Raw genomic sequence first — 24,899 nt, 5'->3', positions numbered from 1 at the left:
CATGTTGAGAACTTTCCAAAGCGGTAAACGCAGAGTGGAATTTAAAGGGCACCTGCCGCAGCCACATCTCTGCTTCCAGTTCAGGGCCGGGACCTGTCATAGCAACATTATCTAAATTATCGAGCAGCTACCACGTGCCAGGCGCTGTGCAGCATGTTTGACATTCATGAGCTTAAGCCTCAAAATCACCCAATGAGGCTGGCAGTGGTATTGCCCCCATTTTATAGAGAAAGGGAGCTGAGGCTCTGGGAAATTACATACCTCCTCTTACAGATTGTTAGCAGCAGAGACAAGATTGGAACCCTGGGACCACCTAACTTGAGTGAGCGGTCTCTTAGCCACTACTCACCCTGCAAAAGAGCAGAGGCTGTTGAGGAGTCATTCTGACCACTGAGCTCCATCCTTGGTCTTGAAAGAGCAATAGCACTCCTTAGCCCAACTTTTACCAACTGTCAGCTGCAGGGCAGGCAGCTGGCCAGCTCTCATTTAATCATTACACACACACACACACACACACACACACACACACACACACGTGCTGGCTGCCTGAGGTAAAGGCACCTGTCCACAGTACACAGAGATTCACGGCTGTCTGACTTCATAGCCCACAGGGTTAGCCGCTATGCCACACTGACTTCTTTACAAATAAAGTCCGCCTTCCTGCATGTCTGTCTTTTACAGCCATGTGCGGTGGTGAGCTCTCTGCTGTGGCTGGGGTGGTACTGTCCCCAAACTGGCCGGAGCCCTACGTGGAAGGTGAAGATTGTATCTGGAAGATCCACGTGGGAGAAGAGAAACGGATCTTCTTAGATATCCAGTTGTGAGTGTTTATAATGGGCTGTCCTCTAATTTGGCAAAATTTGGGAGATTGGGAAAGAAATTGCTCCTGCTTTATTCTTTCAACCAGTAGTAACTAAGCATCTACTATGTGCCAGGGACTGTGCAGAGAACAGGCATTCCCATAGTGAGATTGACAACAGCAGCGTGCGCGCGCGCACACACACACACACACACACACACACAGAGAGAGACAGAGAGAGAGAGAGAGAGAGAGAGAGAGAGTCCCTATCTTTGGGAAATTCAGTCTAAGGAAACAAATATGAAATGAGGGCATACACAAATAATTGCACACTCTAACTTCAATAAGGGATGTAAGGAGAGGTGAATGGTGCTATGAGATTCTATAACTGGAATTTGATATAAAGAGGAAGATCAGAAAAGTCTTCCCCAAGGTTCTTATACTAAAGCTCAGAACTAAAAGATGAGTTGGAGTGATGCATCCTAAATGAACAGAATGTGCAAAGGCCCTGTGGCAAGCATCTCATTTTCAAAGGACCGAATGGCCAGTGTGGCCAGGGAGAGGGGGGCACTATAACACTTGTTTACAGGACTACAGTTGTTTATTTTCCTGTTTGTCTCCCTCAACTAAACCAGAAGGTCCTCTCCACTGGGGCTGGGTCTGACCACCCTCTGTCTCCACAGTCTAACACAGAGCCTGATACACAGTAGATGTTCAGGAAATGATTGCTGAATGAAAAAAAAATGTTTTTAATGAACAGACTTACTTGGCTGTGCGCTGGGTTTCTCATATTCACAGGGGGTAACCATTAGATTCTCCATCCAGAATGTTCCCCGCTAGCTCCCCATGAGGGTGACATTTGCAGGGAAGCAGTTACTCTGGGCCAGATGCAAAAGTGACTGCTCTAAACATTTCTGTCTTAGGTCATTCTCACAAAGAACCCTGCCTGGGAGGTCATTAACCCCACTGTCTGAGAAGGCAGCAGAAATGCAGGGAGGCCACCCAGAAAGCCAGCGAGTAGCTGAAATTCAGGCTTCTGTGGCTTCTCAGTCATGCTCTTTCCACTGCCCCATGTGAGATGGGGGTGAGAAGTGGACAAAGACAGATGGTGGTGTCTGGAGCAAGCAGAATACAGAGTTCCCGGCAGACCCAGGTGGCAGATGGGAGGGTGGTTGGGGGAGGAGAGAGTGCTGAAACCCAGCAGGCTGGGGAAGCAGCACTCAGGGTTGTCTGGCTCTGCAGAGGAAACTTGCAAGAGAAAGAGACATTATTTTCAAATTATTAGTGACTGGCTTTTGAGGTTGTTCCTTAGATGCAGCAAGAATGTCCTTAGGCTAGGTGCCGTGGCTCATGACTGTAACCCGAACAATTTGGGAGGCTGAGGCAGGAGGACTGCTTGAGACCAGGAGTTTGACACCAATCCCAACAACATAGGGGCATCCTATCTCTTCAAAAAAACAAAAATTAGCTGGGTGTGGTGGCACACGCCTGTGGTACCAGCTACTTGAGAGGCTGAGATGGGAGGATCTCTTGAGCCTGGGAAATTGAGGCTGCAGTGAGCCGTGATCATGCCACTGCACTCCAGCCCGGGTGACAAAGTAAGACCCTGTCTCAAAAAAAAAAGTGTCCCCAGAGGTTGTCCCAGAACCTCCTTCTCCAGCGGAGTCAGAGACTTACACAGCTTGAATAGCCACCCCTTGTGGACTTGGGGTCAGGCCAATCTAAGAAAGAATTCCACCTCCTTCACATATGACTTTGGGCTGGGGTCACCTGTTCTCGCCTCTCTCTGGGCCTCAGTTTTTCTCTCCTGTAAGGGGGTCTTGGAATATCAATGCTTTGTGGCTGCTGGAGGCAGATTTTTCGCGTTCCTTGCCCATTGCCTCACTCCTCAATAAAGCTCATCCTTGTCTGGGCACAGTGGCTCACACCTGTAATCTCAACATTTTGAGAGGCTGAGGTAGGAGAATCACTTAGGGCCAGGAGTTCAAGACCAGCCTAGGCAACATAGTGAGACCCCCATCTTTACAAACAATTAAAAAAACTAGCCAGGCTTGGTGGCACCTGTAGTCCCAGCTACCTGGGAGGCTCAGGTGAGAGGATTACTTGAGCCCTGGAGTTCCATGCTGCAGTGAGCCATGATCACACCACTGCACTTCAGCCTGGGCAACAGAGTAAGACTCTGTCTCTAACAAAAAAGTTAAAATTAAAATTGAATTTAATAGACCTCATCCTCTTCCCCCCATTCGTTTCTCTTTGACTTCTAGAGTCTGGAATAAGAGCTTATTCATTCATTCCAAACAAATTGTTTGAGTGTCTACTATAAGGCAAGCATAATTTTATGTGCTGGAAAGGTTCTAATGGTTGTTTCTTCAGTGGTAAAATTCATATTAAAAAGAATGGAATGGGTTGTCTCTCTTAACTCTAGGGAAAAAATTACTGTGTACCTACTGTGTGCCAGTAGCAGGCTTAGCATTGAAGATACAGTTGTGAGAAAAGCAGGGCAGTCCTCACCCTGCATGCCTAGCAGGTGAGGCAGGGAAGAAAGTAAATGCAGTGTGAAAGGAGCAGTGACAGGCAGGTGAGGGCACCTGAGTGAAATCAGGAGGGCTCCCAGGAAGAAGTGACTTCTATAATACCATGAAAGAGAAGGTAGGCAGGTGATGGGGGGAAAAGAAGAATGCCCCGGCCAGGCATGGTGGCTCACGCTTGTAATCCCAGCACTTTGGGAGGCCGAGGTGGGTGGATCATTTGAGGTCAGGAGTTCAAGACCAGCCCAGCCAACATGGTGAAACCCCGCCTCTACTAAAAATACAAAACTTAGCCAGGCGTTGCGGTGGGCACCTGTAACCTCAGCTATTCAGGAGGCTGAGGCAAGAGAATCACCTGAACCTGGGAGGTGGAGATTGTGGTAAGCCGAGATCACGCCACTGCACTCCAGCCTGGGTGACAGAGCAAGACTCTGTCTCAGAAAAAAAAAAAAAAAGAAAGAAAGAAAAAGAAAAGAAGAAGGAGGAAGAGAAGGAGGTGGAGGAGGAGGAGGAGAAGGAGAAGGAGAAGGAAGGAGAAGGAGAAGGAGAAGGAGAAGGAGAAGGAGAAGGGGAAGTGGAAGAGGAAGAAGGAGAAGGAGAAGGAGAAGGAGAAGCAGCAGCAGCAGCAGCATGTCCTACCTACATGATAAGGGCATCTGCAAAGCATCTATAAGCCTGGAAATGAGAGAGTGTGACCCACTTAATGGCATAAAGTTTAACGTGGCTGGAGCAAAGCATGGCAGGTGGGTAGGGGCTACAGAGGGAATGGATCCAAGGGAAGCTCTGGGGTCTTCTTAGCTGAAGCTTCACATAGAAAACTTTATTCTAAGGCTGCATCCCTTAGGAAGCCTTCTGTGTTGCCCCCTTGTCCTTGTCCATAAATACAAATTTATGGTTCCAGCTTATGAATTCCTTTCCCCAGAAGTTACCAGGAAAACCACCTGTCTTCAGCCAAGAGAAGGTACGACAAACTCCTGAGTTCTTGGCTTCTCTGGCAGAAGATCCCGCCCAGCTCTAGGCCCCATGAAGTCATCTATAATCCCCCCTCTTCTGCTTGGCTCTCCTCTTCTCGCCTCACAGGAAGCCTCCCAGATGGGTGGTTTTGCTTAAATAAGTCGGGCCCACATCTCCCTTTGGTGCCAGAGGTCTGGAGGAGGAAACAAGAAAATGGGAATCTTTACTTTCATCATCTCTAGGCATCAAATATTCAATTAACCTTCAGCCTGACACCAGATTGGGTTTTATTTCTACCACTAAGCATGCATGCGATGGGGCAGCCGATCTGGGAATCTCAAGCAATTAAAGCTTCCCCAAAGCCAGGCCACTGGTGTTAGCATCAGCAAGGGAGCCCTTGCAGCGGGGGCAGACTTTCTGTCTTCTGAACATTTTCGCAGTCGTAGATTGAGCGTTGACTAGGAGAGAGGACCCTCAGTTTCCTGCCTCCCTGCCCTGATACTCCATGCCCTCAGCAGCCCTGGACCCAGCACCTAGCCTCTCTGGGCCTTAGATTCCTCCTCTGCAAAATGATGGGCTGCCTTGAATCAAGGGTAGATGCAAATTCAAAATCATGCTGCTATGCATCCGACAACGCACAGGACAATACCCACCACAAAGAATGAGCTGACCCAAAATATCAATGGTGTTGAAGCAGAGAAACCCCGATCTATGCTAAGACCTGAAAGCCAGAGAGAAGATGGGCAGAGATGGAGGGGAACAGTGTTCCAGCCAAAAGGAACAACATGTGCTAAGGTCCAGAGGCAGGAAAGCACAGCTCCCTTCTTAACTGTCCATGATATTTAATATTTGCTGAGCACTTAGGATATCCCAAGCATTTACATCCTAGACATCTTCACGACAAGCACATGCCTTGGGTTCTGTTGTTATCTCCATTTTCCAGATGAGTAAACTGAGGCTCGGGGTGTTGGGAGAGTGCCTGTGATCGCACAGCTAGAAGCTGGTGGAGCTTGGACTTTCACCCCACTTGCCATGTCTCCAAGACCCTGTGTGTCTGGAGTTCAAGGACGCATCCATGAAGTAGGACAGCCTTGCAGTGAGTGGGACTCAGCCATGCCTTGAAGGCCACATTAGGGAGTCTGGGCTTCCCCAAATTGGGCAGCAGGAAAAGGGTTTAAGCACTTAAAGAGATTAAAGCTTTGCAGAAGGGAGCTGCGTCCTCTGGTCACCAGCCCGAGGCTCACGCCGACAAGCTTGGCACACGCTTGGCAGAGTGGCATCTGGACTTGGCACCTCCTCCCTCCCACAGAGGGAGTGAAAATAGCATCTCAACAGCCAGGGTTACGTGAGGCCCAAGAGCTGCTGGGTTTAATTTATCTTGCTTGGTTTTCCACTGACAGTTTTAGTAAACCAATTTGGGTTTGATAGTAAAAATAATTCCGTCCTCCAGGCCCCTCAGCCCTCCTAAGTGTTTGCAATTGTTATTTTTCACATCGACGAGGAGGAGGGAGTTTGCACTGCAGACCGAGCTGGGTAGGTGGCCCATAGTAGGCGCATGACTTAGCTGTCTGCTGAGTCATGAATGAGGACGTAAGCCACATGTGCCAGGCGAGAGGGGATCTCTAGCCCTCTTTGTCTACTGGGCAGTCTGTTGATACCATGGGCATGGTGGTTCTAATTAGTTACCATTTATTAAAAACCTACTATGTGCTAGGTGGACCCTGAGCTGCATCGTTTAGGTCCATGAGCAATAATAAATGTGAACATTATTATGCAGAGATAATAATGACATAAATTAGAGCTAATGTGGGTAGAGATAATTACAGAAGGGTAATTACCCAAATTAGAGATAATGTATGCCAAGCACATTGCATGTTATCTGGCACGTAGTTGGTGCTTCACAAATGGAGACTACTATTATCAGGAATCCTCAGATAAGGCAGATATTATCATTACCACTTTATGGATTGGGTCATGAGAGCACAGAGAGGTTACGTGGCTTCCTCAGGTCACACAGCTAGCAAAGATGGAGCCCACACCACAGCCTCCGCTTCCACTGACTTGAACAGCTTTCGGGGCACCAGCTGTGTGTCTCGGCAATGCAGCAATGACGCAAGAAGGCTCCCAGGCCTGTAGGGACTCAAAGTTCACGAAGGGACATACAGCCATAAACAGACAACATGGCAAAATGTAAGCAAAGTCCTGTGGCTTGGAGAGGGAGTTGGGGAGGTAGACGGGAACTAGATTTATCTCCGTGAATTATGGAAATGTCCCTGAGAAGGTGACATCCAGAAGGAATCTTGAAGAGTGCCAGTTGCCCGGAGTTAATGGGAGAAAAGTGTCATAAGCAAAGGATTCAAGCAGTGACGACAGTGACCATTAGGCATGGAACAAATGCTCCGAACCACAGCATCAGTGAGAACCATCTGCCCTCATTGTTGGATGGAGGAAAGAAGGAGGGTGCATCAACTTGGGATGAGTCAGGAGCCCTCAGGCTAAACCTTCTTTACACCCCAAATGCCGCCCTAACCCACCATGTATCCCTCCCAGCTCCATCAGAAATCTGCCTCTTACCCTAAAAACACAACTGAACAGAAACTGACATCCTAAGGGACTTCTCATATTGCTCTCCTCTCTCTCTCATTTATTCTCTCCCCCCACGCCCTCCCCAACTCTCAAAATAAATTACGGAAAGGAAAATAAGGGAACTAACATTGGTGAAGTCATCGTGGAATAGAAGATCCGAGAGGGGCCCCAAGCTTAGCAAGTATCACACAGCAAGAGAGGACCAGAAAAACAACCTGCTTGGGGCCACAAGAGCTCAGCACAGGGGCCACAACCTTGAAGACGCCTTACGGCCAAGGAGACATAAAAGCATCTAGAGTCAAAAAGAGGCGTATGTGAGTCCATCCTGATGTTCACCAGCTCTGTGGCCTCAGACAGATTATTGAAGGTGATGGTGCCTGCCCCCACAATGGGATATTTTGTTCACTTTATCCCCAGTGTCTGGTACAAAGAAAGTGCTTGATAAATATCTGTTGAACGAAAGAGACGGCTGGGCACAGTGGCTCATGCCTGTAATTCCAGCACTTTTGGAAGCCAAGGTGGGAGGATCACTTGAGCCCAGGAGTTCAAGACCAGCCTGGGCAACAAAGCAAGACCCCGTCTCTGCAAATAATTTAAAAATTAGCCAGACATGGTGGCATGCAGCTGTGGTCCCAGCTACTTGAGAGGCTGAGGTGGGAGGATCACCTGAGCTCAGGTGTTGAGACCAGCTTGGGCAACATAGTGAGACCCTGTTTCTAAAAAGAGAGAGAGAGAGAGAGAGGAGGTGGGTGTGTAAATTAATTAAGTCATGTAAAAGTTAAAATAACAAATAACATAAGGTTTCTGACACAAGATAGGCAGATAACCATAGCTAACACTATTTTTACCCCTACTATATCCCAGACTTTATGATAAATACAGGCACACATTATCTCATTGATGATGATGATGATGATGAAAGACCAACATCTGACATTCATTGAGTACTTACAACGTGCCAGTCTTTACGTGCTTTCTTTACCTATAGTAACTCATTTCACTCTCCAATGCAGTATCAGTACCCTATGCAATATCTACATCATGTCAGTATGACTACTCCTTTGTGCAGATGAAGAAACTGAGGCTGAGAGAGATGAAACTGCTTGCCCAAGGTCACACAACTAGGATGTGTGTAAGTCAGAGATGGTCTTAGAGACTTGAACCCAGGTCTCTAAGACCAAAGCCAGTTTGTAACCACACACACACACACACACACACACACACACACACACAAAGGTAGCAAAGTGCTCCACATGGGAGAAATTCCCAGCTCCATCTTACAGAAGAAGAAATTGAGGCTCAGAATGTTTCCTGCTCCCTGTTTCCTGGACATCTGCTGCGAACATACATCTATCTCTGCAGGGAAAAAGTCTCAACCAGGCTCCAGCGTGCCTTCCTTTGCTCCTCCGCAAAGTTCCCAACGTTGCTCCCTGTTTGTGAGCCCCAGCACAGTTCTCTAACCAGGAAATAAAAAGGCCTAATAACAAACCCAGGTAACCATATGATTGATAGCTGCGGAACAGTCCTCTTCAGCTGCTGCCAACCTGTTCTGTGCTAAGTTAATTCCAAGCCCTAAAAATTAAGTGCCTTCTCCAGAGGCACTTCAGTTCTTCAAACAGAGATATAGCTGCTTTGGACTGTAAGACTTCTACCTGAGAGCCAGGCAAGGAGGAGGGAGATTCAAGAGTTGAGGACAACATTAGCCCTGGGAGAATAGATTTCCAGATATCAGCAAAAATAACAGGAGAAATGCCCGCGACAAAAATAAAACTGGCTGAACTCAGATCTTCTGGCCCATTTGCAAAGAGGAGACAGGATTTCCCTGGAGCCAAAAGTTCGAAGGCATTAGAAAAGGAGCAGAAAAGTTCATAGAGCCCAAATTCCATCATGTTGCAAATGAGGAAATTGAGGCCTAGAGATGGGAAGACATTGCCCCAAGACCACTGTATCAGTCAGTTATTGCCGTATAACAAACCATCCCAAACTCACTGGCATCAAACAGCAGGCATGTATTTCTGTTCATGAGTCTACAGGTCAGCGTGGTGCTTCTGGTCTTAGCTGGGTTCGCAGATGGGTCTCTGGGCGGCCACTGGCCTTCTTCACGTATTTGGGGGTGGGTTGGCTGTCGTGGTCTAGGTGGGCATAGACTGGGATTGACATAGACACGGATCTCTGCTCCAGGTGCCTCTCATCCTCCAATTGCTAGCTTGGGCTTGTTTCCGTGGTGACTGGCCAGGGTTTCAAGAAATGGAGAAGCAGCATTCAAGGCCTCTTGAGCCCAGACTAGGAAGTGGCACAGCAGTGCATCTGCCATATCCTATGGCAAGCCACAAAGCAAGGCCCAGCCCAGAGATATGGTGTGGATACAGAGAGGGGCCAAGCTTTGGGATCATCTTTGCTCTCAAGTTACCATGATCACAGAAGAGTGGAGACTAGAACTCAGGTCTCCTGGTTCCAGCCCAAAGTTCCAAATGATATCACTGTGTACAATGATCCCATGAGGTCTGAGCATCATTATCCCCATTTTACAGATGAGGAAACTGAGGCTCAGACAGCTGAAGGAACTTGTGTAAAATCTCACAGCTAGGAAGAATAAGAGATAAGATTTGCACCTAGGGCTTGATGCCTGGCATAGAGAAGACTCAGAAAACGTTTCTTTCCCTACGTGAGGCTTTCAGCATGTGGGAGACACTCTGGAACGATCTTGAATTCCTTCAGGGACAGGAAGAAGCCTTCACCTACAGTAAGAAGTCTTGGGTTCTAGTCTCAATTCTTCCACTGAGTGGCTGTGTGACCTTGGATGAAGTCACTCCACTTCTCTGGGCCTCGGTTTCTTTCATCTTTCAAATGAAAATAACAGTGGCACCCATCTCTTCGAGTTCCTGAGATGATGAAATTATACCATGTGAGAAGCACTTGGCAAGGGCTTGGTACATTACACACACTCAACAATTTAATTGGCAGCTGTGATGACGATTAATTCCTCCCATGGCCCATGGTCCTGTGTACAAACTGAGCTCGTTTGCATAATCACACACACAACACACACACACACACACACACACACACACACACATTGATCCCTCTGAGCTTGCAGTTTGAGTGTTACAGTAGGAATGAAGAGAATCCATACACAGTTCTTACCCAGGTATCCCACCTAAATGATTACCTTCCTCTTCCCCACGATTTGCAGGGGATTGCGGTGGTAACTTGGAAACACAAGCACCACGGGTAGGTCCTCCACCAACTCATGCCTGTGTTCTGCTCCTCAGCCACGCCACGCTCTTCTCACCTTGGTGATTGCAAGAGCCTACTCGGGAGGAGACCTGCTCTCTGTCTGAGCTGGACATTGCCTTATTGGTGCGCCCCCTACAAACTCAAGGCATTCTAATGCAATTAGACCTGACATCTTAGGGAGACACGACTGCTTGTTTTACGAGTCCCTGACATGCACTGTCCTCCTGCACTTACTATTCAACGAGTGTTTATTGCGGGCACACCATGTGGCTAGAGTTGCATCCAATTATCAGAGGTCTGGAGATGACAATAATCACTCACATGGATTACTGTGGTGCCAAAACACCCACATGCCCTTACCTTTGTGCCAAGCTCTGTTCTGAGCACGTTACCTCTTAGTTAATTCTCAAAGCTACCTAGGAGAGTCACATGATGTGTTCTCCATGTAATAGATGAGAACAGCATTCCTCCTCGGAGGGGTAAAATGGCTCGCCACTTAGACCCAGGAGTGCCAGCCTCACACCTCTCATCACCCCTCAACCCTGCTTCACAGAGTAGAACCGACTTCATCCTGAGGGCAGCCACCCTCCCTTGAGAGCTGAGCAAGCAAGCAGTGTAGTCAGACCTGCCACTTAGACAGCACCCCTGGGAGGAAGGCAGAGGTGGGTGGAGGTGGCAGGAAGCCAGGCAGGAGGCAGATGGGCAGCAGCACTGGTCTGGCCTGGTCCTGTGATGACCCAGGCCTGGTCCTGTGATGGCCAAGGCCTGGGGAAGCTCCTGCAAGCCCCTCTGGGGCCTTCCGGGGAGAAGCTGGGACAAGCCCTCCAGGTTTCAAAGGGTTCGGTTTTCCTGGAGGAGTTCCCACGACAGGTGGGGGCGGCCCCTGCGTACAGTTTCCTGGGGGTGTTCTGGCTGCTCGGATTGGCCACACCAAGGCTTTCTCCAGGGGAGGCCTTCAAGAGTATGTGCACGATGCAGATGCAGAACGGCAGGAGGCGGCGACCCCAGCCACTGCCAGCTTCTGCTGGGAAAAGCTCCGTCAACTCTTCTTCCAGCAATGCAGAGCCCTGGCCCACCGCCCTCTGCACACGTGCGTGTCTGTGTGTGTGCGGTAGTATATACCACACACCACACACACACCACACAACACTACACACACCACACACATACACCCACACACACAACACACACAACACACAACACTACACACACCACACACATACACCCACACACACACCACACACACTACACAATGCTACACATACCACACACCCTAACACACACCACACACACACCACACAACACTACACACACCACACGCCCTAACACACACACAACACATGACACTACACACACCACACACCCTAACACACACCACACACACACCCACACACACCACACACACTCCACACATGCCACACCACATGACACTACACACAACACACACACCACACAATGCTACACACACCACACAGTCTAACACACACAACACACACCCCCATACACACTATGCACCACATGACACTACATACACCACACACACACCACACACACCACACACCACATGACACTACACACATCGTACACACACCACATACATAACACACACACACACCCATGCACACACCACATGACACTACACACACCACAGACACCCGTGCACACACACACCACACACCACACCAGCACACACACACCACACATGCCACATGACACTACACACACCACACACCCAACACACACACCACATGACACTAAACACACACCACACACACCACACACACACACCACATGACACTAAACACACACCACACACACACCACACATACCACATGACACACGACACACACACCACCTGACACTACACACATCACACACACCACGCCACACACCACACACACACATACTGCCACACACACATCCAACCTCACCAGCCGATCACGTGTCCCTCGAGGCGAGCTCTCGCACCCTGACTTAGATGCCCCGGAATGTAGACGACCCTGGGTTCCACTCCGTGCTTTATAAAACTGGGGAAGCTTACATCCGGAAAAAGGAAGCAATGTGGGCAATGCCACAGAGGAAATTCCTGGAAGGGCCACAGATGCCATCTGGGGTCACCCCTAGGTCTGGAAAACTCAGGCCTCAGCAGCCTATTTCTAAAGCCTTGTATTCCCAGATCAACCCCTTCCTTGATATTGAATGGGGAAATGGGGAAAGTGTGTGGATCCAGCCTGCTCCACAGAGAGAAGCATGTAGTGGCTTGGTCATGACCATTGTTAATGGACTTTTTTGCAATTTGTGTATTCTGAGATTTGCATCTGGGGAAACTGAGACCCGGGCTGGGAAGCCTCTTGTGCAGTCACAGGTCAGAAAGACCCTTACTGAGGTCTCGTCATGCCAGGATTTGTTGCCACCCCGCCCTTGCCCCTCAGCAGGGTGCCTAGTTCCTTATAAATAGTTTTTGTAATAGAGGAAAAATACTCTCGTAGTGGAATTCCTGACATTAATTGTCATTTACGGCTCTCAACAACATTATCCCCATTTTACAGGTGGGAACACTGAGGCTCAGAAAGGCTAATCTGCTTCCTCAAGGTCCCCCAGCTAGAATTTGAACCTATTCTCTTAATGCTGCCTCCTGAGCTGGAGGTGAAACACCAGGGTAGTTAAGGACAGCCGTCTTTGTAGGCAAAGCATCTGGGGAGCTATTGGGGTTTCCTGGTCATGATTCTGGGTGTAAAACATTATCAGTGACCTTGCCAGAGCGTCGCCCGCTGCCTTCAGAGATGGCTCAGTCCAGGGACGTGGAAATGAGAAACTGCTTAAGCTGCCCGTGGCGGCAGGCCCAGAGGGATGGCAGGCCGAGAACGGGAATCTCTTTCCTACTCTTTTTCTCTTTGAGAATAAGAAGGAAATTGAGAAAAGGGAGAAAGGAGGAAGAAATGGAGAAAAGGAAGAAAAGAAGAAAGGCGATGGAGACTGGGAGCCTCTCTGAAATCAGGGCTATGTCTCATTCAGGCTGAAAACTCCGGGTCTGCGGCCCTCAGTCCCAGCTGCCCGGGGAACCCCCTGGGGATGGGAGTTTTAAGCGACACTAATGCCCAGTCTCCACCCCCAGAGTTTCTGATGGCCTGATTTGTCTGGAGTGCAGCCTGGGATCAGGAGTTTTTAAATCTCCCCAGGGATTCTGATGTGCAGCCAGGATTGAGAACCATGGGGTAGTGGGTTCACAGCCTGGAGTAGACAAGCGTTTTGGTGAATATTTTTGGAGAGAAATGGGGAGGAAGAGAGGGTGGAAGGAAAGGAAGAAAGAAAGAACAAAGAAGAGACTAAGAAAACAGGCCAGGCACGGTGGCTCAAGCCTGTAATCCCAGCATTTTGGGAGGCCAAGGCGGGTGGATCATCTGAGGTCAAAAGTTCGAGACCATCCTGGCTAACACGGTGAAACCCCGTCTCTACTAAAAATACAAAAATTAGCCAGGGACGGTGGCAGGTGCCTGTAGTCCCAGCTGCTTGGGAGGCTAAAGCTGGAAAATAGCTTGAACCCGGGAGGCGGAGGTTGCAGTGAGCCAAGATCATGCCTTTGCACTCCAGCCTGGATGACAGAGTGAAACACCATCTTAAAAAAAAAAAAAAAGAAACAAAAAGAAAAGTCATCATTTTTGTGTGTTTTAAAGTGTCCTATTAGGGAGCCAAAGATACTGGTTTTCTACGTCCTCCCTGGAGCTGACATGGTTTCTTGTCCTGTCTGCCATTTTATCAAATTACATTGAAAGCAAATTTAATTGGGTTTCACTGGGTCAAAGGTCCCTAGGCAATTCTGTGGTGCTGAGAGGTGCCTGGCAAAGTTGTGCCGCATCTGAAAGGAGCACAGAGGCCTTAGGATCTGGGCCTTTGGGGCTCAGTCTACTCCTCTGTAAAATGGGATTCATAACGTTTTTTTCTCTGACCACCTGACTATGTGGGTAAGGGGATCAGATGAGAAAACAGATACAAAACAACTTTAAACATGTCCCTTCTAAGGCCTTCAAAAAAAAAAAACTACAAATATTTTATCAAAGTTTTAATGCATACAACTGAATTTACAGGTTTTGATTCTTGTTTTTCTTTCCTTTAGATCCTATGATTTATTTCATCAGTATCTCTACTGTTCCGTAAAGATCTTGCCTGAAGTGCAAGATAGTGTTTTCTTAGGAAAGTCATTTAATTCCCCTGAGCCTCAGTTTCCTCATCTGGAAAATGGACATAAATTCGCTGTCATTCCTTCATTTAAGTGACCTTTAGTTCACCTGAGCCAAGTCCTGGATGGCCTCCAGGAATCGGGGTAAAGACATGTGACTTCAGGGAGCCAATACAGGCAGATGAAGGTTGCTGGTCTGTTGCTCAGGCTTTGTCTTCCAGAAACGTCTGTTTGGATTCTGACACTGCTATATAACCAGCTGTTTGAGCGTGAGCGTGTTTCCTCACCTCTGGGCACCTCAGTAGGCTTATCTGTGAAATGGGTGTGAATAGTCATACTTACGGGGTTAGTCCGAGGATAAGATGAAATGGTGCATGTAAAGTGCTTTGAAAAGCACTTGAAAACCTTAGCTAATTATTACATAGCTGTAAATGCAGGGTGGACAGGGGGATCCTGGGGAATTAGTAAGGTGTTGTCTAGCAGAGAAGAGAGAAGAGGGCTTTCGAGGTAGAGAGACCAGCATGAGCTAAGGCATGAAAGATGGAGGCTTTAAGGGTCTAGGGGCTGCAAGGGGCTTGGTGTACTGGGTGTTTGAGACAGCAAGAGATGGGCTGAGACCCAGCTGTGGACTTCCTGGGAGGTCAGGCTGAGAAACTGGACTTGAGTCTGTGGGCTAATTTTTGCGGTTTCCACAGTCCGGTTCTATTACCAGCTACTTCTTTTTGTGTTACCGTTTTTGTTTTTCCGAAAATGCATGTAAATTGGCTTGCCTTTTTCACTTGGCTTACTCCAACCAAAATAATGTCCATGAAATTAGAAGTTTCATGTGCAAACCATATATTTATATATTTTTCTAATTCGCATTTAAAGAAATGCATAAACATTAGACATTTTAAAGTATGTTTGCCTACCTAAAATCGTCCTGTGAATGAGGCTCGAAAAAGCCTTTTAAAGGCAAGATTTCTAAGCCAAGGGTCAACCGTTTGTTTAGAAAGGAATAAGGAAAAGAAAGGGGGCTTGCTCATCATGCCTTTCTATGCCCTCTCTGGAATATTGACTCCAGTTCAATAGTTACCAACCTCACCTACCACCTACTCCCCATATCCAGGCTCCTGATTGGTTGGGGTAAAAAGGGCACCTCCGGGAAGTCAGCCCATTCCATGCTTAGGCATGCACTGCCCTCTGCAGGTGAGGAGAAGGATTACATTACCCGAGATGGGTTCGCTGGTCTGTGTCAGATTCTAATTTGCGTTCTATCCTCACCTCTTCCACCCTCTAGACCCCAGTGAAAGCAATGAGGGTCCCTTAGGCTGTTTTTATCCTTTTTGAAGAGGTACTACATTAACATGATTCAAAATTCAAAGGTACAAAAGAGTCTACTGTGAAAATTGAGTTTCCCATCCTTCCCCAGCAAACAGCCCCTCCCTGGCTCTCCTCCCTAAATGCAATTACTTTCTTATGTATCTTTCCCCAGATCTTTCTAAATATTTCAAAAACCATAACAGAAACCGCTTATCTATCAAAATTAAGCCACCCAGACTAAGTAACTAGATTAACACTGATTTTATTGCAAACTCCGTTATACCTGATCAATAATAACCATGAACAAAACACAAAGAATATTTGTTACCAAGAAATGTAAAATGTTAGGGAGACAAAATCTTTTTAAAACAAGAAGTCTGGGCTGGGCGCGGTGGCTCAAGCCTGTATCCCAGCACTTTGGGAGGCCAAGGCAGGCAGATCACTTGAGGTCAGGAGTTTGAGACCAGCCCAGCCCAGCCAATGAAACCCTGCCTCCACTAAAAAGCACAAAAATTAGCCGGGCGTGGTGGCACGTGCCTGTAATCCCAGCTACTTGGGAGGCTGAGGCAGGAGAATCGCTTAAACCCAGAGGGTGGGGGTTGCAATGAGCTGAGACCACACCACTGCACTCCAGCCTGGGTGACAGAGCAAGACTGTGTCTCAAAAATAATTTTTAATTTAATTTAAAAAAAAAAAGAAGTCTGTAATACAAAAATCACAGCTAGAAAGGAGGAATAGCTTCTAGTGTTCTATAACACTGTAGGGTGACGACAGTTAACAATAATTGGTTGTATATTTTCAAATAGCTGGAAGAGAGGATTTTCAATGTTCCCAACACAAAGAAATGATTGATGTCTAAGGTGATAGATATGCTAACTACCCTGAATTGATTAGTACACATTTTACTATGTAACGAGATATCACTTTGTACCTAATAAATATGTACAATTATGTGTTAATTAAAAACTAGAAATAAATAAATTGGAAGCATTTTTTTAAATGAAAAAAAAAATAGGAAGCTCATAGAGAGAAATATTACCTTAGTTGGGGAAAAAAGTTGGCAATCACAGGTTTAATCAAACCAACATTAGCAGTGATATCATAAGAACACAACAGGCACACTAGGATTGGAGGGGTAGAAAGGGATGTTCTCATTCCACAGAATTTTTTTTTTTTTTTTTTTGAGACAGAGTCTCACTCTGTTGCCCAGGCTGGAGTGCAGTGACGTGATCTCAGCTCACTGCAACCTCCACATCCCAGGTTCAAGCAATTCTCCTACCTCAGCCTCCCAAGTAGCTGGGACTACAAGCGCATGCTACCATGCCCAGTTTATTTTTATACTTTTTGTAGAGATGGGGTTTCACCATATTGGCCAAGCTGGTCTTGAACTCCTGACCTCAGGTGACCCACCAACCTTGGCCTCCCAAAGTGCTGGAATTACACGTGTGAGCCACCGTGCCCGGTCCAGATTTTTTGTTTGTTTGTTTTGTTTTTTGTTTTATTGTTGTTGGGTTTTTTTGTGTGTGTGTGTGTTGTTTTTTTGTTTTGTTTTGTTTTTTGAGACAGCATCTCACTGTGTCACCCATGCTGGAGTACAGTGGTGCAATCAAAGCTCACTGCAGCCTCAACCGCCAGTGCTCAAGTGATCTCCCCATCTCAGCCTCCCGAGTAGCTGGGACCACAGGCATATGCCACCGTGCCTGGCTAATGTTTTTATTTTTTATAGAGATGGGGGTTTCACTATGTTGCCCAGGCCAATCTTGAACTGCTGAACTCAAGTGATCCTCCAGTCTTGGCCTCCCAAAGCGCTGGGATCACAAGCATGAACCACCATGCCCAGCTATAATGAAGATTTTATATGTGGTTTTTTAAGTCATGTTTTCTGATACAAGACTCAGTCGGGGCACACTTCTTGAAAACGTGTATATGTAGCTTTCATGGGCTGTTGTATAAAATTGTGGTTCAGATCTCAAGCTGTGGCATCAACAGACCTAGGTTTGAACCCTGACATTCCTGGTTATGCCTCAGTTTTCCTATGTGCATAAAGGAGCAAGTCCTACTTTGTGAGGTTGTTTGAATGCTTGATACTTGGCGGACAGCACTGTTGTTATTCAAAAGCTAAATGTGGGTCCTGGGAAATGCTTTCTCAGCTGTCCAATGGGACCGGTGTTTTCACTGCCCTGAGAAAGGGAGGAGTTAAAGGAAGCAGCCAGAAGTGGAAACACTAAATGGCATGTCCACAAATGGCTGCTTAGGACCTTGTAGGGGCCACAGAATGTGACCAGAGCAGGGTCATTTTGGGGAAGGAGAGGAGGTTAGACAAGCTGGACAAGCCAGTGGGTTGGCTTTGGAGTGGTCTCTCAGGCATGCAGGGTGTCAGGTGGCATCGGACTCGACTCTGGTGACTGCATATCCAAGAAGAATGAAGGCATGACCAACAAGGAGCCCTAGAGGCAGGCGGGGCAGAAATCCCTTGGGTCAGCCTCCCTCTGATATCAAAGTTTTCAACTTAACCCCTGGGGAGCAAGTGCTGAAAGCAGCCAGGTCACTGGCTGAGAGAAGTCCCCTTCCCAAAGTTGGAGCAGGGAAGAGTCCAGTCGGGGTTAGGGTCCTAGGTAGGGGTTGGGGTCAAAGCCACAGTCCACTCTGTGCAAGAGCTGAGCCCAAAACCTGGCCCTATGCCCTGAGCTGGCACTGGTTCACCAGAGACACACACTCAGCATAGTGCTGAGCCCTAGGGCCTCGGGGAGCTCCTGATCTGCTGCAGACAAGCATCCCCAGACCAACGGAGCCCTGAGTGCTGACTGAGCTCCATAAGGAGGGTGATCACAAGGGCTGTAGCCCAGACCAGAAGGGGATGCTGAGGGCTCTGTGCAATAGTGAATCATGGAAGGCTGAAACTAAGGGGTGGGTAGGAGTTTCCCAGGTGGAGAATTCAGGGCACGGGGAAGAGAATGTGGAAAGTCCCAGAGGTCGCCAAGAGCATCGTGCTTTGGAAAGACTGGTGAGCAATGCAGTCTGGTTGGAGGTAAAATAATGGCTTGGAAGAGAGAGTCAGAAATAAGGCGGCAGGGATGGGGCAGGGAGTAATGCAAAAGATAGACCTACAGAACCTTGAGACTAGGGTTAGAAGTTTGCACTCTATCCTAAGATTTTTTTTTAATTGAGGTGAAATTCATGCAACATACAATTAGTCATTTTAAGATATACAACATATGTATCTATGTGTGTGGTACATTTACAATGTTGTGCAACCAACACTTCTATCTAGCGCCAAAACATTTCCATCACCCCAGAAACAAATTCCATACCAATTGAGCAATTGTTCCGCATACTTCTCCTCACCCCGTAACCCTTGATAACCACCCATCTGCCTTCTCTCTCTGTGGATTTCCCTATTCTGGATATTCCTTATAAATGGAGTCATTCAATAGGTGGCTTTTCAGGGCTGGCTTCTTTCTCTGCGTGTCATGTTTCCGAGGTTCACCCGTGCTGCACGTGGGCCACTGCTGCATTCCTTTTTATGGCTGAATAATAACTCCACTGCACAAATAGACCGTATTTTGCTCATTCATTCATCTGTTGAGGGAACAGATCCGATTTACTTTCTGGAAAGATTCATCTGGCTGCTAAGGGGAGGAGTATCAGGGCCAGGTGAGGATGAGGTCAGGAAACCACCGAGGTGCTGTCCAACGGCCCAAGAGAAAGGTGTTGATGGTCTGAGCATAGCATGCGACAGTGACCAAGAAGACAGAGGTGGACTGTAGAGGGGGAGATGGGAGCTGAGGTCTTCCACCAGGAGCTCACGCTTTGTGCCTGTGGAAAGCCTTTCACTCTGGCACCTGAGGGGGGCCGGAGTGGGCAGGGTCTGGTCTTGGGAAGCTCTGTGGTCCTATGGGATTCTCCCAGAGGGGATCCTGCCACTCCCCATCACAGTCAGACCAAGCGTGCCTGCATCTCTCCATCTCCCCTTCATCCTGGAGTCAAACTGCCATCCCGCTTTCCCAGCGCCTCCTTGGATCGTATCTAGCTGACATCTCAATTCAGACCTCAGCGGAAAACCACGCTCTGCCCCGTGGCTCTCCCTGCAGTGAACTCAACACATTTTCATCTTGGTTGCTTACAATGGTCCGATTCCAGGGGCACGAAATGCACTTGGTAAATACATGGATGAGCAAGTGAAAATGAAGGCTTCTCTTTGCATTGAGGGGAAAAAACTAAATTGCCAGCCTCTGTGTACATAATTGGAACCAGTCTGTCAAAAAAGCAGATTCAGAAGAATGAGGCAGAGAGTAACTTGATTCTTTCTCCCAGTGACCCTTCAGGCACATCCTATATTATTTTTTTTCCTCTGGGTGAAAGCTGCGTTTTCATAGGTCTTCTGGTAACAATAAGTGCAGTCCAGTCTGAAAATCTTATAACCCTAAGTATCATTCATTTTGAAACTTCATCCCTCCTGCCACAGTGCTCCTCTGACAGGGAATTTTGCAGACAACAGGCAAGGGAGGTAAGGGAACAGGAGACCCTAGTTTGGCTACACTGTTATGTTACAGAATATATAGAATGCTGACTTTTTTGTCTTTTACAGGGTGTTCAATGTGGGAAAGTCTCCTAAGCCCAGCTGCTCTTAACTTTCCCCTTTGCTGGGGTTCTATCACCCTTTCAGTACAAGGCCACTTGGAAGGAGACCTATAGTTGGCTTCTGCCTGCAAAGTTCACAACTAGACCCAGAAAACATAGATCATATCCCTACTGTCATCAGCGATGGGATGCTCACTGTCAATACCCATTTTTATTCTCCTTGCTCTGCCCAGAGGCAGGCACGCAGCCCCAGTCTGATTTTATCATTTATCTTACTGAGCATCAAATCCAGCCACTGTTATCCAAGCCACAAAAGAAAGGCACCTGCCAAGTCACAAAGAGTTCCCTTGAAGCCCTCCTCACTAGGCTTAATGTGAGGGTGATACACATTCTACCCTTCCTCCTATTATGACCCACAGTGACCGCTCCCCTCAAGACAGTCCTTCCTGCCAGCCTCCTCAATGGCCCAATGCATTCTTCTCCTTCTCTTATATAAGCTAGAGGTGGGAAGAAGGGCTCAGACTGTAAGAGCTGCATCAATGGTAGTAGATGATGCCATTGGTACTCTGTCTAAACCGTGCAATACTTGCCACCATGTGCCCATAATGACTTCCTACTGCAAGCCCCTGTCCACTTCTCCAGCCTTTCTCTGATGCCATGTGGTCACATGGGCAGGCCAGAAGTGTTAGGGACTCAACACATCCAGGAGCAGCCCTCAGTCAATAAAGGATGGGAACTGGAGGATAAATACCCCAGCTCCTTCTCCCAATGGATGTGTTCTGCACCATCTCTAAATTTCCTGCAGGACTGAACCCAAAATGCACAGTGAAACCTGCTCATCAATGCACTCTTCATTGAGTCCTTCCCTTCATCTTGTCTCATTTGCCCACCAGTGCTGCCTGGGATGGCCTCCCAGACAAGCCAGACTTCAAAAGACATTTGTATCTTTGCTTGATCTCTGCATCTGGAGAATCCAAATGCAATCAACAGCCAAGTATCTCTCTTTGAAAGTGGGAATGCACTGCACCTATTGTCTTGTTCTTAGCTTAGGGAGCCACTGCTAAAATTTCAGGACAACAGGATAAATTGCATTTAATAGTTTGTTGCACACAGTTTACAATGTGCATTTATGTAAGTCATGGTTTCTCAAGTTTAGCCCTATTGACATTTTGGACTAGATACTTTTTTGGGGTGAGGGGCCGTCTTGTGCACTGCAGTATGTTTAACAGCATCCCTGGCCTCCACTCACCCATGGTACCCACCCAGTTAGGAAAAATATGTTTCCAGACATTGCCAAATGTCACCTGTGAGGAAAACTGCCCCTAGTTGAAAACGACTGACATAAATCATCTGATGTCATTTGGCAGAAACAGAAATCCAAAGAAGGATGATGGTGATGATGATGAGGATGACGATAGTGATGATGGTGATGGTAATGATGATGATGCCAAAAATGAAAGTGGAATATAACAACATAACATTCAAATGACCTCACCAAGCTTGCTCAGGTGCTAAAGGTGAAGCTGGAATTTGAGTCCAGACCTTCTGCCTGCCTCACCTCATCCCCAGAGCTCATGACATAGACGAGGAATATTAAGGCTGATTCACAGATAAGAAATTTCAGAAAAACCACATACCTTCCATGACAGTGACAAAGCTGAGAATCAAGCCAAAGCTTTATGATTTCCAAGCCAGTGTGCTTTTCCCAGCACATCGCTCCATCCTATTTTATGGAGAACAAAGAGTTGCCGTATGGTTTTAAAATGAAAGCTGTCTACACCCTTGAAGATGCTGTTACTGCATTTTGTCATTGAAGTGAAAGAATAAAGCCAAGATGCGCATTGTCTGTAAACTACTGTTACCAGTGGATCAGCTGTGAAGTCGGCTTAAGGAATATATCTGCCGTCTACCATGTTTCACACTAGTCTAATCCAGCACTTTCATGAACAATCGATGTTTTCATGGTACTTAGAGCTAAAGACGTCCTTCCCTACCATAGGTCCAAAGTTGACATCAGTCTCACTCTTTTCGCTGTCAAGTAGACTCTCTGGCAGGCTCTTTCATACCTTAGCATTTATTGAGCACCTACTGTGTGCAAGAAAAAAGTGGCAACTCCAGAATTTCAATATGGCAAAGGTTTAGGGGTTTCAATCTAGTTAAAAACTGTCAGGGGGTAGGAGGAGTCTGGGGCTTTGTCTGGAAGACATGTGTGCAAAGCAAGCAGATAGCTTTTATTTCAAGAAGACGTTTTGGGAGTAGCATAGGGGAAACTGATGAAAATTTGGGGGGCAATCAAAATCTCCCTAAGCCACCCCTTAGAGCAACTTTACATGAGGAACTATGGTGGAAGGTATTAGGGTGAATAAAATACAATCCCTGCCTCCCGGAAGCAAACTTTCGATACCTTTCTTTGTGTTTCTGTTGTTTTGTTCTGACCACCTGAAACACCAACATGGATAGTTGCCATCTCGCCTCCCTACTCCCAGACTAGCAGCAAACACCACCGTTGGCCATTGGATGAAGCTATCAGCAGGGAGAGCCACTGTCAGTCTGCATCAGTTTCGGGAACTCTGCTCAGGGCCGTTTCCTGGAACACCTCTCCTCTGGCACTGAATTGCTCAGTCATGCAGTTCCTGTATAAAACCCTTCAGTGTCTCCCCATCTCCTGTAAGATGATGTCCAAATGTCGAAGCTTGGCAATTTAAGCCCTTCCTGGTCTAATCCCTGCAGAACTCTGCAGGCTCCTATGCCTATCCCCATACCCCAGGCACACTGACCACTGGGCAAATTCCTTTAGGAAACATGGTCTTACTCCTTTCTTCCCTCTGCCTTCTCCCTACCATTTATTGTTTTGTTTTGTTTTTTGTTTTGTTTTGTTTTGTTTTGTTTTGTGAGATGGGTTCTCGCTCTGTTGCCCAGGCTGGAATACAATAGCACAATCATAGCTCACTATAGCCTCAAACTTCTGGGCTCAAGCAGTCCTCCTGCCTCAGCCTCCTGAGAAGCTAGGACTACAGAGGTGCACCACCACACCAGAATTTTTGTTTGTTTGTTTGTTTTTGTTTTTGAGATGGGGTCTCGCTTCTCTGCCCACGCTGGAGTGCAGTGGCACAATCTTGGCTCACTGCAACCTCCACCTCCTGGGTTCAAGTGATTCTCCTGCCTCAGCCTTCTGAGTAGCTGGGACTACAGGCATCTGCCACCACACCTGGCTAATTTTTTTTTTTTTTTTTTTTTTTTTTTAATTTTTAGTAGAGATGGGGTTTCACCATGTTGGCCAGGCTGGTTTTGATCTCTTGTCCTCGTGATCTGCCTGCCTTGGCCTCCCAAAGTGCTGGGATTATAGGCATGAGCTACCATGCACGGACTTTCTTTTCTTTTCTTTTTTTCTTTTTTTTGTAGAGACAGGGTCTCTCTTTGTTGCCCAGAATGGTCTTCAACTCCTGGCCTCAAACAATCCTCCCACCTCAGCCTCCAAAAGTGCTGGGATTACAGGTGTAAGCCACTGCACCTGGACTCCCTGCTCTCTGTTTATCTGCCTCGGGGTCTCCTACTCCTTCTTGAGGCTTCAGAGCAAGAAACATCACCTCCTCCAGGAAGGCTTCCAGGAAGCCCCCAATCTCAGTTTCTCCTTATTTTCTCTGTCCTTACTTTGATTATAACTCCTGCCACAATCCCTGGCTTACAAATCTAAATAGATCACTACTCTGTGACCCTTCTGAGCGCAGCACAGTGCCTGGCTCATAGTAAATGCTCAAAAAAAATTAATTAAGGAGAAGGAGACAAGAAAAGGAGAAAGACATGAGAGAGAGAAGATAGAGAGAGGGAAATAAGAAAAAAGGAAAGAAAGAAATATGAGTTTATATCTGTCCATGATGGATGAAGCCAAAGGTGAATTTTCTGGCATTCTTTCAATTAGAGATCAATTGTATCTAGCATGTCTAAGATGGCACATGTTTCTGTGGTATATTGAAGTGATTTCTGGATTATTAACTGTCCATTGTGGTTTAATTATTTAGTGTCAAGGTACTTTCTTGCATTGGAGTCTTTGAAAATGTGTCATCCTTTAACGGTATGAATGGTGACAGGTTTGAGTATGTCTCATAAATAAGGTGCCTCCATCCCACCTCTGCCCTACCCCTTAAACATAATGGAGAACTCAGTTGACTTTGAGGAATTTGTCCCATGATAAATGGAAAGATCATTTCACCTTATATAAAGATGCAAGTTGTAATTAGCAAGCTGTCAGCATGTTCTGCATTGAAGAAGAATGAAAGATGCAGGTCATAGCCCCAGCCTGTAGGCTGGTGCCTAACACAGAGTTGTCACCTACGAAATGGTTGCTGATAACGGGAGTTTTGAAGGTGATTCTTCTTACAGCATTTGACTTTGCAATGAGTCCCATGCAGGCAAGACCATTGCATCAATGTGTCTTCAAAAACCCAATTGATGGCCGGACACGGTGGCTCACACCTGTAATCCTAGCACTTCGGGAGGCCAAGGTGGGCAGACTGCCTGAGCTCAGGAGTTCGAGACCAGCCTGGGCAACATGGTGAAACCCTATCTCTACAAAATACAAAAACAATTAGCCAGACATAGCGGCGTGCACCTGTAGTCCCAGCTACTCAGGAGGCTGAGACAGGAGAATTGCTTGAACCTGGGAGGCACAGGTTGCAGTGAGCTGAGATTGTGCCACCGCACTCTAGCCTGGGTGACAGAGTAAGACTCTGTCTCA

The 24,899-nt window shown here is 47.2% G+C and overlaps 1 protein-coding gene across 5 annotated transcripts in view; it reads left to right on the top strand.

Moving 5' to 3' along the window:
• SEZ6L (seizure related 6 homolog like) overlaps positions 1-24,899 on the top strand; it is a 213,794-nt gene that overhangs the window by 144,447 nt on the left and 44,448 nt on the right. For all 5 annotated transcript variants that reach the window (XM_050745902.1, XM_050745900.1, XM_050745899.1 and 2 more), the window contains exon 9: positions 682-820. In XM_050745902.1, the coding sequence (XP_050601859.1) occupies positions 682-820 (139 nt within the window). The remainder of the gene's footprint in view (positions 1-681; positions 821-24,899) is intronic.

Source organism: Macaca thibetana, chromosome 10, assembly GCF_024542745.1.
Source record: "Macaca thibetana thibetana isolate TM-01 chromosome 10, ASM2454274v1, whole genome shotgun sequence".
In the NCBI taxonomy this organism is placed as follows: Eukaryota; Metazoa; Chordata; class Mammalia; order Primates; family Cercopithecidae; genus Macaca; species Macaca thibetana.
This window is presented reverse-complemented; position numbering and strand designations above follow the sequence as displayed.